The sequence below is a fragment of the Aristolochia californica genome, unplaced genomic scaffold (genome assembly GCF_029961685.1).
Source record: "Aristolochia californica isolate CCGP_79_NKW_82.1479 unplaced genomic scaffold, dmAriCali1.0.hap1 SCAF_3, whole genome shotgun sequence".
Classification (NCBI taxonomy): domain Eukaryota; kingdom Viridiplantae; phylum Streptophyta; class Magnoliopsida; order Piperales; family Aristolochiaceae; genus Aristolochia; species Aristolochia californica.
Window position 1 is genome coordinate 879,825 of NW_027181992.1, and position 15,798 is coordinate 895,622.

The 15,798-nt window shown below is 39.0% G+C and overlaps 4 protein-coding genes and 1 non-coding gene across 6 annotated transcripts; 1 reads left to right on the forward strand and 4 right to left on the reverse strand.

Moving 5' to 3' along the window:
• Window positions 1–699: 699 nt before the first annotated feature.
• On the reverse strand, window positions 700–3,882 carry LOC137959829 (uncharacterized). Its single transcript, XM_068807205.1, has 3 exons — window positions 3,703–3,882; window positions 2,516–2,607; window positions 700–1,797 (listed from the first exon to the last, which is right to left on the reverse strand). The coding sequence occupies exon 3, from the start codon at window positions 1,613–1,615 to the stop codon at window positions 821–823; it is 795 nt and encodes a 264-aa protein (XP_068663306.1). The 5' UTR covers window positions 1,616–1,797; window positions 2,516–2,607; window positions 3,703–3,882; the 3' UTR covers window positions 700–820.
• Window positions 3,883–4,167: 285 nt separating this feature from the next.
• LOC137959908 (UDP-sulfoquinovose synthase, chloroplastic-like) lies at window positions 4,168–7,292 on the forward strand. 2 transcript variants are annotated; one of them, XM_068807318.1, is made up of 3 exons: window positions 4,168–4,297; window positions 5,408–6,502; window positions 6,655–7,292. In XM_068807318.1, exons 2-3 carry the CDS (start codon window positions 5,462–5,464, stop codon window positions 7,048–7,050), a joined length of 1,437 nt encoding a protein of 478 aa, XP_068663419.1. In that variant the 5' UTR covers window positions 4,168–4,297; window positions 5,408–5,461; the 3' UTR covers window positions 7,051–7,292. The 2 variants fall into 2 exon arrangements, with proteins under 2 accessions (XP_068663419.1, XP_068663420.1); XM_068807319.1 differs by lacking the exon at window positions 4,168–4,297 and adding an exon at window positions 4,829–5,137.
• LOC137960662 (U5 spliceosomal RNA) lies at window positions 7,191–7,309 on the reverse strand. Its single transcript, XR_011114213.1, has one exon. It is a non-coding gene; the product is annotated as a U5 spliceosomal RNA (small nuclear RNA).
• A 1,286-nt stretch (window positions 7,310–8,595) lies between these two features.
• LOC137958959 (large ribosomal subunit protein eL30-like) lies at window positions 8,596–10,867 on the reverse strand. The gene is made up of 5 exons (XM_068806184.1): window positions 10,778–10,867; window positions 10,420–10,525; window positions 9,795–9,896; window positions 8,865–8,933; window positions 8,596–8,779 (listed from the first exon to the last, which is right to left on the reverse strand). Exons 1-5 carry the CDS (start codon window positions 10,796–10,798, stop codon window positions 8,739–8,741), a joined length of 339 nt encoding a protein of 112 aa, XP_068662285.1. The 5' UTR covers window positions 10,799–10,867; the 3' UTR covers window positions 8,596–8,738.
• Window positions 10,868–11,436: 569 nt separating this feature from the next.
• On the reverse strand, window positions 11,437–14,395 carry LOC137960150 (uncharacterized). Its single transcript, XM_068807656.1, has 3 exons — window positions 13,953–14,395; window positions 12,227–12,554; window positions 11,437–11,947 (listed from the first exon to the last, which is right to left on the reverse strand). Exons 1-3 carry the CDS (start codon window positions 14,107–14,109, stop codon window positions 11,743–11,745), a joined length of 690 nt encoding a protein of 229 aa, XP_068663757.1. The 5' UTR covers window positions 14,110–14,395; the 3' UTR covers window positions 11,437–11,742.
• Between the last annotated feature and the right edge of the window lie 1,403 nt (window positions 14,396–15,798).

Sequence of the window (15,798 nt, forward strand, 5' to 3'; positions counted from 1 at the left end):
CATGAACTAAAGCACCAAACCAAGAACAAAAGTTGTGAACTTCATGCAAAGAACTAGACATGCTGTGATTTTACATGATAGAGTTTCACATATAAGAACAAGCACATTCTATACAAGCTCTGCTGCACCTCCCAGTGTCGTAACAGAGAAGGGGGAGATCGGGAGCACCCCAATTATTCAGGGTCTTGCAGACGCAGCCACAACGGTCGCTCTTCACAATGTCAGAGATGGCTTTGCAGCAGGCATCGTTTCCGACGCGCGCCCTGCATGGGGACAAATCACACGCAGAAAATTCCAAAACCCCATCTGTCTCCACTCTTTTGGATTCCAAGCTCAGGAGGAGGATCAGAAAGAGAAGGGAGATCAGGAGCAATCGAGATGACGAGGATGACAGGGGGACGAGCCTCATCTCCTCTGTTTTTTCACCGTCAATGGCAGATGAAGGCCTCTATAAGTAGACTATAAAAGGCCAGAATTGAGTTGGCCCTTACGACACTTCTTTTAATAATTTTAAATGAGAACACATCTGACAAAGAAAACAGGTGTTACCTTCCCAGCGGTGGGTGCCATTTGAGTAAATATAAATATTGAAAAAACATCAATTGGATTATCAGAGGAGTTTCATTGTTCATTAGGTCCATTTGTTGTCCTGTTCTATTTATACGAGCACCCAATGCCTAGAACCAAATACACTTGAAGAAACGGGTCAAGAGAACTGAAAAATACAGGAAGCATAATTCTCTAGTTTTACATAGAATCTTTAGGGCATACATTCTTCCACTACAGCCAAAAACAACATCTCAGTCACGTCTTCTTCCTCTTAACGTCCCTTTCTGTGCCTTCTGCTCTTCCTTCTACTTCTATCATCAGAATCTGAGTCTGAAGCAGACTCTGACTCAGAAGATTCTGATGATGAACTGTGCCTCTTATGCTTCTTCCTCTTCCTCCGCCTCCGCCTTCTCTCCTCGGAATCTGATGAACTATAACTTGAGCTACTTTGTGATGAATCATCTGATTCAGTAACAGAAGAGGACTCGCTATCTGTCTCAAAAACGGAAGCCTCACTACTTTCCATTCCAGAGTCCCTATCATGCCGATGCTTCCTCTTACTCTTCTTCCTCTCACCCTTTTCACCCTTCTTACTACTACTCTGTTTGTTCTTTTCTAACTCCTTGGGGATATCCGGATTATCCAATTCATATGAAACCGGCAGTTTCATCCTCAATTTAGGGTTTTTCAGCAGTTGTGTTCGGGAAGGGCGGGATATATAGACACGTTCATTCTTGCACTCATAAGTCCAGTGGCCAGTTTGGAAACATTTCTGACATTGAGAAGCTGCACCACCTATGGAAGACATGGAAGGCTTCAAGTCTTTTCTTTCACCCAGCTTAACTGCTTTTTCAGTACTCATGAGATACATTTGACGCTTAGCTTCTTTTTTTTCTTGCCATCGGCTTGGACCTTCTTCCTTCTGCCCATAAGCATTTACATTCCGAGCTGCTGCTGCAGCTGCTCGTTCAGCTTGGGCCCGACCGAGACCCTTTGCCGCCGTTAATGCAGCCGCCTTGATCATTTCTGCTGCAGCCTGGGCTTTCTCTTCTTTCTTGCCCGACATTTTTCAGGATTAAGTATTTGGAGAAGGCAAAGCCAGAAGATCCAATGGTACTGAGAACTTGTTTCAGGTCAAATGAACACCGTAAACAATACCAAGTCTATTAAGTTTTCACAAAAACCTTAAAATCATCAACTTGTTCCAGATGATTCTGCAGTTGGCTGATATATCAATGCTTCAGTCTCCTACAGATGAAAAGAATAGATCAATCTCAAGTAATTTGCTGTTGAATAAGAAAAACACATATGATGCCAGCACTACAAGACAGGTACCATGTCATAAGATAGTTTGTGCAGCATAACTTAAAAGTTTGAACTAACAAACCGAAACTACAAGCAAAATTGACAAAAGTCCCACTAAAATATAATACTAATTGGACAGAAAGCACAAAGGAATGATTTTACGAAAGATAGGCCTGTTATAAGGTGGTCAAGAAACACAAACTTAAATCAAAATCTTGAAAAGAACAACCAGAAGCATACTAAATCCATTAGTTTTTCAACAAAAACAATCTAACTCCTCCCACTACAGCTAAGGCACACTTTACATAAGGCAAACTCCTTAATGGTTTTTTTTTTTTTTTTTTTTGAGAGGGGCATGGCACGATTCGAACTCGCGACCTGAGTCACCTAATGTAAGAAGAATACCACTAGACCAAACGGCCATCAGTAACACCTTAATGGTTTACTACCCAAAAATTTCAAATTGTTACCAATTTGTCATAACATAAAAGTCAGAAGAAAAAAACACTGTGAAATCCAACAAAGAGAGTTTTCAGACCCTAATGGTGCAGTTCAGACTAGCAAGGAGATTTAATTTCCAAGGGTCACCAACATCTAATGGCAAGACTGGATGTCAGAAAAGAAGCTTTTTCAGTACTCATGAGATGAATTTGAAGCTTACCAGGGAGCTTTTGCAGCCACGAGCCTAGGATGGAGCTCAGCTCAAGCACCAGAGATTGAACCTGGTTCTATTCGAGCTCGAGTAGCTCAAACCTGTAATAGTAAAAAAAAAATGTAATATAAGTAGATCCAATGAATTAATTGCGTCAACCACTAACCACATCCACAGGTTCAATTACAGAAACCGTCTGAACAAAATAATAAGTTCCCCCATTGCAATACTGAAAACTACAAAAGATATAATGCTTTAAATTCCCCATAATGGACCACCACATACAAGCAGCACTTAGATTCATAAGCTGGTCTAGATCTGCTTATCTGTGATTCTCGCTTCATACTAAACCATGTATTAAAAAATCATGATCCGAAATAGATAATTCTTTACACCAAGGGTTCGCCTATTGGAATCCCTCAAGAGGCATCCAAAACAGCCTAAAGTTGTATTCAAACAGTAGAGTAGCATAAATACATCAAGGGTCAGACCTGAGGAAAGATTGGACTAACAATTTTTGCACAAAAAATGGCAAATTTTCGAAATTCTCAAAACGAACGCTTCCGTAGCACATAATACAGATTGAAAGGCCGTGAGTAGCAGATAATTTGCGAAATTACTTGCTGACAAGATGGGTAGCAGCCAAGGTCGTGACTTTCCAAACCTAAGTACTAGACACGGTTCAAACCATTAAAAGTAAATCCCTGCCACTTTTGAGAAATTTGAAGACAATAAAAAATGCTTTCGATCAATTTATTATTATTTTTTAACAATAAAGCTCAAAGATCAGCCACCCGGATTTCCCATTCCTCTCCTCTCTTCTCGCCGGGATGAGATGAATGGAGTGGAAGATAACAGAGAAAGAAATTGAAAAGTGAAGGCAGGGGAAGAAGAAATAGAGGGTAGAGAACTAAAGGAGCTTAGCCGTTCGTCACCTGCGTCGAACACGAGTCACAACGAGCTGGCTCGGTTCAGTGCTACGGAACGTCGGAAACTAACCCTAAATTACGAGTCAGTCACATTGAAAAGCACAAAAAACTACAAGAACATATCAATCAAAATTCAACGACGCAATGGATCAAAACGAAAAAAATCAATAAAAACTTCAACAAGGAAATGGAGTCAAAATAGACAGAAGACATCTTCCTGCCTAAACACAAGAAAATTTCAAATTCAAAAAAAGGAAAGGAACTTACCTCCGAACAAAGAACTTTATCATGCGATGGCAGCGGTGAGCTTCGTCACATGTCCATTGATCTGATCAAAATTCAATTGTAGAATAAAAACCCGCAGAGAGAGAAACAGCGAAAGCACAGGGAGTTGAGAAAAGAAGAAACCAGATAAATATCCCCGCACAATCCGTCGAGGGTTTTCCAGCTTCCCACAACGAGAAAACCCTTCCGGGTCCACACGAGAATCAGCGGATCACAGCGTGTCTAATTACCTAAATACCACTGAGATTGTTTTTAAGGCCCATCAACAATAGTGGGCCTCATTAAGCCAAGTTTTATTGACGGGCCTACTCGATTATCCAATTTCCTAACTTTTTTAAGTTTTAACATTGGAATATGCGTTCGAGCTCCGTGATTCGATTCCGGCCTTCCCACCCACTTTATCACCCCGTATAAGTACCTCTCTTCTTCTTTCAGGCTATTCAAATGTCTTATTTTGCTTCTGTTTCCCTGCAAATTTCTTCCTCGCGGCTAAAATTTAGATCACATTACTTGTTGTTTTAATTTTGCGGAGCTCGCTGCCATCATAACGGGGTAATAAATTTCTCCTGCGAGCAAGGTCAGTTTCGAGCTTTAAGTGGAAAGTTTTGAAAATTTCTCTTTTGATGTAGTTTGGAGTGGAAAGAAATGGCCTCCCTTTTAGTTTTTAGAGCTTGTTCCTTTTCCGAATTACCTATTGTTCACGCTGTTCTGGTTGATGTCTTTCGTGGTACGTGTAAGTAATCCATTCTCTACTTCCGCATCTGAAGCTTCTCTGCTCATGGGGTTCGGACCTTTGTGTGGTATTTATGCTTGTGCGAAAGATTCGGATTTTTAATCTCTTGGCTGCGTAAAATGGGGAAATTTGCTTGTTGAGGATTAGTGATGCTTCTTTGCAGTAAAAAGAATATTCATTGCCATGCATTTCCTTAAAAACTTTATATTTTAGTTACACTCTTCTGTGTACATAATGTGATGTAGGAGACATAAATTTTGTTTATCCTGTTAGACTTTTCGCCCTTGGGATTAGAGTTTTATTTTGTTTCTGTTTAGCTAATTCCTGCCAACAGGGGAAGTAAAAACTCTAATTTGTCTATTTCAAAGGCTTGAAATTATTGAGCCAGCGTTGCACTTCATTCTCCCTTGGAGAGTGGCTCTGTTACAACTCTCCTTGACCACGGGGCCTGACTCGCACGGGTTTGTAACAGACCCGGCCACTTCCATAGGCTTGATGAGGTTCTTCCTCTTTCCTCCTCTGATGTGAGCTAGTGGTGGAAATTGAAGCATCTTGATATTCCACGTTGGTATCCTTCTTGGTCTGGCTACTATAGAAGCATATTCCTTTTCTGACCAGGGAGTTTTGCTTAGAAACCGGTTGTTTGGGACCTCCTTCCTCTATTGAAATATTTCTTCTGATAAGGTGATCATTTTTTTGAAGGTTTCATTTCCTTAATTGTTCTTCTTCCATTTATAAACTTGCCTCTTTCCAAACTTTGCGATTGTTCTCCCAAAGAATTTGTTCTTATCCTACTTTTATTCGTTGGAGAAAACCAAGAAACTCTGTTATAAATTGATAAATGTGCGGTTTGAGGGCCACTTCACTCTTTTAAGGTTTTAACAGACTCTCATTCTCTTTAAAAAAATTCTACTTAGATTGTCTTCTATTATAACATTGGTGACTGTTTCTCAGGTGTCCATCTGCTTATTGACCTGGACTTGCGAGAAGGAGAATCCTCGTATCAAAATGGCACATTTGCTGCCTGCATATTGCACCTTGACTCCAGCCATCAGCGTAAAGCCTCGTGTAGAACGAGTGAACTGTTCATCAACATATCTTCCTCCTGTCCCTCTCCACACATCTAGATTTCTATCAGATGCCCCCATTTGTACTAGAAAAGGAAATGTCCATAGATTCCATATTTTCTGTGCAGCCACCTTAACTGCAAGTCAAGAAGCTCAAAGCTACTCCCATCCCAACCAAGTTCTCGGTGATGGCTCCAAGCCCAAGCGAGTCATGGTCATTGGTGGGGATGGATATTGTGGTTGGGCCACTGCTCTTCACCTTTCCAACAAAAGTTATGAGGTTGCCATTGTCGACAGTCTGATCCGTCGCCAATTTGACCACCAGCTTGGCCTGGATTCTCTAACACCGATCGCATCCATTCATGATCGTATCCAACGTTGGAAGTCTGTCACAGGGAAGTCCATCAAGCTCTACATAGGTGATATTTGTGATTTTGAATTCCTCTCAGAAACCATGAAATCTTTTGAGCCAGATTCTGTGGTCCACTTTGGTGAACAAAGATCTGCTCCTTATTCCATGATTGACCATTCCAGAGCAGTGTTCACACAGAAAAACAATGTGATTGGGACACTCAATGTTCTGTTTGCGATAAAAGAATTTTCAGCAGAGTGTCACTTGGTCAAGCTTGGGACAATGGGTGAATATGGTACTCCAAATATCGATATTGAGGAAGGATATATTACAATTACCCATAATGGAAGAACAGATACTTTACCATATCCCAAGCAGGCTAGTTCGTTCTACCATCTGAGCAAAGTGCATGACTCAAATAACATTGCATTTACTTGTAAAGCTTGGGGAATCCGAGCCACTGATCTGAACCAAGGAGTGGTTTATGGGGTGAGAACTGATGAGACAGAGATGCATGAAGAGCTATGCAACAGGTTTGATTATGATGGGGTGTTTGGAACAGCATTGAATCGGTTCTGTGTTCAGGCTGCTGTTGGGCACCCACTCACTGTGTATGGTAAAGGAGGACAGGTAAAACTTTCATTCTTTGCCATCATATTCAGTTATTTTTGTCTAGATTACTGGATTGGAACCAAGAGGGAGGTTGCGCAATGGTGTTATCCACTATGGCATCTTCTTATTGAGACTTTCTTTGTGTTAATTTTGTCACTCCTGTATTTCAGACTCGAGGTTATCTTGACATTAGAGACACAGTCCAATGCGTTGAGCTTGCCATTTCAAACCCAGCCAAACCCGGTGAATTTCGAGTCTTCAACCAATTCACTGAGCAGTTCTCAGTCAATGAGCTTGCTCGCCTGGTCACCAAGGCAGGAGAGAAGCTTGGACTGGAGGTCCGCACTGTCTCTGTACCAAACCCGCGTGTTGAAGCAGAGGAACACTACTATAATGCAAAGCACACAAAACTAATTGAGCTGGGTCTTCAACCTCACCTTTTATCCGATTCTCTTCTGGATTCACTGCTCAACTTCGCCATCCGATTCAAAAACCGGGTTAACCAAAAGCAGATCATGCCAAATGTTTCATGGAAAAAGATTGGTGTCAAAATCAGAACAGTCTGATCTTAAGAACGGTTTTTTGTTTCCTCATTTGATAGGTTAATCTGTCCTTTTTCTTCAGGGTTATATAAATTAATGTCACATGCATGTATGACTTTCTTCGAGTCTAGCATATGTATCTAAGTTTAGCTTTTGATTTGAGAGGACTTTTGGTTAAAAAGTCCTCTACCAAAAATAGGCGTATGCTACTATTTGTGGCGAGCACACGGTATTCTTTAGTAAAAGGCGAAAGAATAGTTCGCTATGTGCTCACCACGCAGCTCCGTTCTTTGCAATCTCACGAGCTCGATAGTATATGGGTTCAGTCATGGGCGGTTGTTTCTCCATGGATTCTATGTGGGACTAATCACGTTAACCATTGGCGGTAAACCTGCCGAGTCGACCACATGGAGGATAGTAAAAACAAAAAAAACTAGGGTTGGGTTCAGTAGGATGAAAGTTTCCAACTTTGACCACTGGGGTTTATTACTACATAGTTTTTAAAAGAACTGGGTCATCGATCCAGCAAAGTGGGCCCATTTCAAGTCAAGTCGTCCATCCAAAAACCATACAGGAAAGAAGATCTTTTATGCTCTCTATTATTTCCCGTGAAAAAGGAGAGAAAAAGTCGATTACGATCTAATTTCTTACCTGTACTCAAATAGAAAGATGAGCAGCTCAGACACAGACATCAAGGATTAAACTAGCTCAAACACGAGTTATATGATCGAAACCTGTTCGAACAAGTTCAATAGAGATTGGATTACACTACCCAAACACATCCAAGTCGATGGAATTCAGGACAGTCACTTTATGTTTACTTGGACTAGACATGGCTTTAAATGATAAAGAATTGGCACAAATAAGAATCAACAGTATAGATTATACAAAATTATAGACTAAATAGCTGAGGAACCAAAGAGGTGCGGAAAGCCGTGTCAGTTCTATGGATTATATGCTTTAAAACAGTACAACATCTCGACCAATTCTCCTATCACCAAAGAACCAGGAGCTAAGGAAAGGAAGTTTACAGGACCCGCAAGAAAATCCCAGAATGGGTTGAGCAATCCGGGGAGATAGACTTCCCAAAAGAGATTTAGGCAAAGGGAAAGAAGTGCAAAACAGATGATTTCTTGCAGGGACAGGCAGGAGCAGATAATGATTAGCGCATAGAAGTGTAACCCCGTTAACGACCAAGTCCGTTCACAAACCCGCATTCCCCCAAGAGCTTATCAATCTTTCTGCTTCTTCCACAGTTCATAAGATTCTTATTCTTTTTCTCATTGGCACGAGAGTATCAAGTTCAGGCAAGCTTCCAACAGCCCTTCTTCTTTAAAAAGACGTCGCTCTACCATAGAGCCTGCAGTTCTTTTTTTGGCTCATGCAGTGCCTAAAAATCCATCAGGTAAACTCGCTAGAGAAATAGCGCCTATATAATACCAAAACGAGCAGCACGTAGAACTCTCAGCATATAAAATTAACAAAAGGTTGACGCTTACCCAGGGCTCTAGATAAGCGAAGAGAAACAAAAGACTGGATCGTGTGCAAAAAACCGAGAGGTACAAGAAATGTAAAAAAAGGACTTATATATCTTGATCAACAAATGACAAAAATCAAAATTTAACTCTCTACCACCACTGAACAAGGCTACTCCTATTACAATATCCGCGTAATACTTTAAAAGACAAAGCAGACTAGTTCCATTGCTTCTATCACTGGTCGCCTGGGAGACTCTTGATAATATCCGAATCACCTGCGACAGAAAATTTTGAAGATGATCATCAAGTTAGGGATAATGATGTATAAAAAAAAGTAAAATCCTTTTTGTTTATACAAACCTGGATCAATAATGCTTAGGCAGCAGACCCGGTAATATTTACCACAAGCAGTCCCCAGATCCACATTGTCTGATAAACAGAAATGTAAAACAATAAGCCTCAACCAAATGATGAGAATTGCCATAATTATATTTACCATTTTTTTGCTAACATAACTGTTCTAATAGCAAAGAAGACAGCCACAATATTTAGCTTTCAAGAACAGAAAAAAAGCCCTCCAAACCATCAAAGTTTCTGATGTCTGGTGATGAAAAACCCCTTTAAAGTCGTCTCAAGAAGTCTAATTTTTCCTTACATCACTCAGTAACATTCCTCTAAGAGAGTAACATTCCTCTAAGAGCAAAAAGAAGGAAAAAAACAAAAAACAATCTATCAAATAAGCTTGCCAATGGTTGTGATGAATGTCTCAACAGTAATTACCTTCATGAAGCAAGAAGTGTATCCCTTGGTTAATTTCCTCAAACACAACAAGAACTATGCTATTATAACAAACATGACTATTAACTAGTGATCTATAATAAGGCTGCCCAGGGAGACAAGTTTGTTCTACTCAAAGACCAAGAAAAATGTCAATACCAGAAGATCAATTTAAATTCGAGATAAACAACATAAACTAGAAGTGTCAGATTTAGAAAGCACTCAAAACAAAAAAATGAGAAAACAGAAGGAAGAAGCTTCTCCAGGTTAGTATACACGAAAACAGGAACTTTTGCTTCAGCTTACTAGAATCTATACTGAACAATCATAACCTTCTTGACATTAATCACAAGCTTAAAGCTTTTCCATTTAAAATATTAACTATCGCATTTTTTAAGATAAATAGAAAGCACATACATCAATTTCTCTTATAACCAATATTATACGTTTGAAGCAAAAAAGAGCGAAACTGAACAAAACCGAAATGGCCATGCAAAGGTGTGAATTACTTACTTCCATTGAAATGATGTACTCCACACTTCCCCAACATAGCATAGTATTCAATCTCTGACTTCCGAAGGGGAGGACAGTTGTTGGCAATAATTACCAACTTTCCTGCAAGTAAGAGAGGATAGGATAATAAATCACAATGAACTACAGCTACCGAAAGCAAAGTTCCACATTGTACCTAACAGAAAAGTGCATATATCTGAATACGTGCTGGTCAATAAAGATCTTGTCATTTTTATCCAGATTTACCTAGACCAAATCCAATTTTCTAAAAGGTGAATTTTTTTAATATGGGGCAATCAAACTTATCCAAGTCCTTTCTTATCCCACGAAACCATGCTATACAACACAAAACATCATAAAAGCAAACTCCTAATGTTCCAATGTCTTCCTTTTCAGAAAGTTTCCGTTTAAAAAAATAGTAAAAATCTGACTTTATATCAAATAGCAAGCGAGCACTTTTGCCTCTTTCTCCTTCAGAAATTAATTTAAACGTGCTTAGTCGACAGAAGATTTTTCTAAATCGTCTAGAGAATACAGTACTCATGAGAGAAAACTCTGGTGCATAGATCAGTAACCAAAACGAGTCGAAATGACAGAGAAAAATACGTTCAGCTCTGGCACATACCCTTAGAGCTCCTAAGGGATTTGAGGACGGTCTTGTAACCTAGGGTATACTTCCCGCTCTTCATCACAAGAGCGAGCCTGTTGTTGATACTCTCATGAGTCTTCTTCTGCAATATTACCAAGAAAAAAGAAACATAAGCAAAACAAAATCATTTACATAGCAAAACACAACTGCAATGTAGACGAAAATATATACAAGCTTCCACAAACTACGAAAAGAATAAGTAGAGAATCCTGAAATCGATGCATTAAGAGAAAAACGTGAATGATGAGATCTGTTATACGTAGCTGAATTCGTAAAATCAACAGGTAAAAGGCCAACCAGACATAAAACTAGAACCAAGTCCCAGATAATTTACCGTCTTCTTCGCGGTCACCATGGCTGCGACGCCTCAATCTCTCACTCTCTCCCCCAGCAAAACCCTAGGTTCGACAAGCAGACGAGAAACCCTAGGAGTTTATAAAGGGTGACAACCACTAATCTCCACAAAATACCCTTGCCTAACGCGCATATTACGAAAATAGACGTGACAAGGGAACCGGGCCTATTTCGGTGTCCCGTAGAGCCGGAAATGAAACATGCAAGGGTATTTGAATAATTTTTATTTAAAAATACTTATTACAATTATAATTAAATCTAATGCATAATTATTATTTTTGAAATATAGTGTTTAAAAATAATTGTACCCAAGCACTATTTCTCTTTTAACCGTCTTTAAGAAAAAGAAAACTCTTTAATAAAAACCTCCTTGAGAAGGGAAGGAAGACAAAGGGCATCAATCTTCCCCATAATGAAACACGGAAGGGTGAAGATTGCCCCCTCCCCCTCTTGGAGGGGTGTCCCTTCCCTCTAAAAAATACAGCAGCATGTACCCATCCAAAAGGGTTTAGATCCCTTCTTAGAGGAGTAATTGAAGTATTAATAAATCTGAAGATCCCTTTTTCATGTAATTAAAGGAGAATAATATAAGTATTAACAAATCTGAACACGCTGATATGAATACTAACAAATAGTAACTCATCTGAAGAAGTAAACCTGCATTACAAAACAGCATGGGCAAATTTTTGGATATACTTGTTTTTCCTTTTCATGTGGACTTGTTTTACGACAATGTTGCTTCGCATAAGCTACAAACAGACTGATCCTAAATACTTTTCAATTGATCATAGGCAGAAACCCATTTATGGAACTCCAAACATGTAGAGCAATAGAATGGATACTTGATGGCCTACACTGAAAATAGATCATGAGCCACGACCAGCTGCTCTTTTCAATCCAATGCAACACCATGCAAGTTTTTGCAACAAATGACACCATAGGATTCTATATGATGAGCTTTCTGTGCAAATGCTCTCCATCGGGAAGATGGTCATCACCGTCATGATCGTGGAAAATCAGGGTCAGAATACCGACAATGCACAGCACAGAACCCACAAGAAGCTTGTCATTGCGCTCAACCCAATGAAACTTGAGCTGGCTGGCACCATAAAATGAGAGAGCAACCAGAGACATCATCACAGTTATAGTGCTGCCAACAAACAAATGAGATCAGTAAGGAGCATTCAGTGTGCTTACCAACCAGAACAACTTTGGGAGCTAAAATTTTTTCATTAGGAACAACATATAAAATCTTCTTCACGCAAGGTAGTTCACAAAAGGGTAGCATGGCCAAACGTGATAAATATCTTTTACAAATCTGTACCCTCATTGACAATTCGATTTGTTTTTTCAGATGAACTTAAGATTTTTTCTTTTATGAAATGAACTTAATATTTTCAACAACAAGAAAATTCATGGACCCATTTACCTGAACAGCAACACTATTATAGCAAGCACCATCATAGAGGATGAGTTGCCAACAGCAAGAAATACTGGAAGAGTAGTGGCACAAGGAGACAAAGCAGGCACAAGGATAAGACCTGCAACGGCCATCTTCTCCATGGGGTGGTTGTGTGAGTGACTGTGACCACCTTTTCCTAGCAAATATAACAGAACATAGCCTCCTCCAAGCACAATCAGCAACAATGAAGCTAGTTTATGGACTGTTTCCTCCCCAGCTATGGTGTTTGCCATGGTAATTGCAGTTACACCAAGGAGTGAAGTGGAAATAACATGCAAGACAGCCCCAAATGCAGCTGTTCAAAGGACAACAAAATGAAGTGAAATCGTGAAAATGTCCAAGACCTGGGAATTCTGTTTGCACCATCTATTGCAGAGAATTAAGTAAACAGGTTTATTCAATTATATTTTCTAGAAAATCCTTCATTGAGAACCATGAAGGAAGAGCGATCCTGCACAGTAAATCTAAAATAAATGAAAAAGAAATGTATAATATAAATAAATAAAAAAGACAGTAGACACCGCATAATTCGCAACAAGATAAAGGCTCAAACATTGTCAGTATTTGTAAGAAATTTCATTTCATAAAAAATGAGGAAATATATAATCACTGAGTAATAGATATGTTTTTAAGAATATCAGCAAGGAATCATGAACACAGAATAAATAGGATATATTCTAGGCCGTGCTGTAAATTTATCATCAACACAGAATAGATAGGATATATTCTAACAGACGGTCTAGGCCATGCTGTAAATTTAACATGAGCACTGGCCCGAACCATGTTGCAGTAGGATAAATGAACACTCCTCCATTCTTCTCAGAGCAGAAAACTTCAAACAACTTAGAGAAGCTCATTTGAGTTACTGTATTTAACGATAAAAATATCAACAATAAAGTTTCTAACGAATTCTATTGCCAGCAAACCCAAATCCAGCTCCTTGTGGGAAAACTAAATAATACAACCTCGAGCCTACTCTTCATTCCAAACCTTAACTCTAATTCCTGGGTTGTTTCGGCTCCTTTTTGTGAAAGACAACTAGAGGTTAAACTTCGGCATTTTTTTTTGTTCATTTATACTACCCACGAGCTGTCGTGGAGTGGGAGTTCACCTTCCAACTTACCAAATTCTCCTCTCCTCCGGAGTCTCTATGCAATCATACATAGTTCAGTCGTCTGTTATATCAAAGGTCCAGCTCATATTCAAGGTACTTAGGCAGTCCTGAATTTTGAGAGCTCATATTGTGAGGCAGTAAGACAAACGTCCATTTGGACCAAGGAAGACAACCGGAGAAGAGCACTTGCGGGTGGAAACATGCAGAAGAAATAGATACCGTTACCTTCACATCTAATGGACTAAGATTCAGCTCATGCATCCAAAATGTTCACTCTTCTCTTGTAAAGAAAACGTCCTAAGGCTTTCTACTTAAATGCCATTAACGATACCCAATGGGATATATAACTTGGAAACCACCCACTATCAATTTTCTTTTTTATTTTAAATTTAAAAAAAAAAAAATCTTCACCTAGCCACATTTTTACCCTCGAATAGCATTAATTCGATGCATAAATGCGATCTCATCGACGGCATAAACCCCTCATTCACAAAAATAAACCTTGACACTAACTGCATCAACGGAAAAAGAAAAATAAAATCTAACATGACCAATTCAAAGATTGAGAGAAGAACCTACTGACGAGAAGCGTCCTCGAAAGCGTCCATTTCTGAGCTCGGCCGACAACCGAAAAGGGCAGCCAATGCGTGGGAATAAACGAGTGCAGCAGCGAAACAGTGGCGATCCCTCCAATAGTAGACAAATCTTTGGCGGTGAAGCCCTCCATTTCTTTCATAGAACAAAAACCGTAAAATGTCCTTCTAACCGCAAAAGTTCACCATTTCTAGATCCACTTTTCAACGAACACTCTGAAATGTCGAAATTCTCGAAATCCCGCAGCTTCAAACCTTTTACTCCACCTTATAATTCCGGGAATTTGATCCGACTCCCGATCTACTGGATAGTGAACTCAACAGGGAAGACTTCCCAGGTAGGTTTTGCGGACCGAGAGAACGGAAAACAGAATCGGTAACCGGTTAGGAAGTCTTTCCGGACCTGTGATGATGCGACTGAATAATGGAAGGACGTCGCACCCTCCGCCAAGACCGTCATAGTTGGGCCAGAAGGCTGTGATGAAAGAACTAATTGGGCCTAAAGGAACAGATGTGTTTACCAGAAATACCCAGCTTTAAAATGATATAATTTCCTTAGTGTGTTTGCACAAGTATGGATTATCCGTCTAATTACATTTATATTACAATAAAATAAGATATTGTATCTTCTTATATTTTTTATTTTTTTGTTTGGAGAAATAATGTTTTTTAATCTAATTAAATCTAGATTACGGTAAAAGTTTTTAAGCTTGGGCAGAAAAATAAAACATTGGATTATACTGGCAATTTGAATTTTTAACCAATAATTCATCCAATATACATGCGAGTATTCATATCCTTTAATCAACAAAGACTAATTATGGACCAACAAATCCAAATTCAAGAGACTAAGGTGGCTCCGCTTGAAAAAGATTCGGCTTAGTTCAGTTTTTACTTGAACTCAAACTTGAAATAAGGCTCATTAAGTATAACAAGCCAAGTTCAAAATTTTCCAAACTCAACTTGTTAGCTTGTGAATCGATTCGTTCATATTGATTTTTTTAAGAAAATGCCTTTTACTCTAATTGTTCTCGTCAATTCCCTCTTTAGTTAGTTGATAATTGCTTTTATTTACCTCAAACCTCAAAGATGATCGACCGTTCAACCCTTTTCGGTCCTTCAACATCTAACGTTAGTATTGGCCAATAGAATAAACATTATTAATGGAGGTGTTCACTTTTTCTTTTAGGTCTATTAAGTTGATTATTATACATTAGTATGCTCCATTGTAAAGTATTAGACTCCTCTCTGATACTTTATAGTTCAATGATACCAAGGTCATCACAATATTCTCTTTATTTATTTATTAATTTATTTTTAAGTTTTAAATATAGGTTAGAGCTCGAATCCGACTTGAGCTTCAGCTCAAACTCGGTCAAAAAATTTGGCCTCTAGTTCGATTCCAATTTTAAGCTCGAAGCTAAGTTTGAGGTCGAATTCAAGGTATTCAGATTAAACAAAACTCGAACATATGCAGATTAGAGCTTTGCTCGACTCGATGCTACCCCTACACGAGACTCTCTCACTAATTTTCTCATATATGATTTTGCACAAGTACACACTTCAAGAGAACAAACCGATATTTTCTTCCTTAGAAGAAAAAAAATCAAAAGAAAATAGCCAATTACGGAAAACGTTGTCATTTACATACCAGGTTCCGAAGATGACCTGGAGATTGATCTCACTGAAATACTACTAGTATGTTACAGTGAAATACTACTAGTATGTTATAGAGAGAACAAGAGAAACTCAAAGACCAAGTTACAAATGCAAAATGTCAAGCATTGAAGTTCAGGGTGAAGTTTGATTTTACAAATAGAAAACAATCTAAT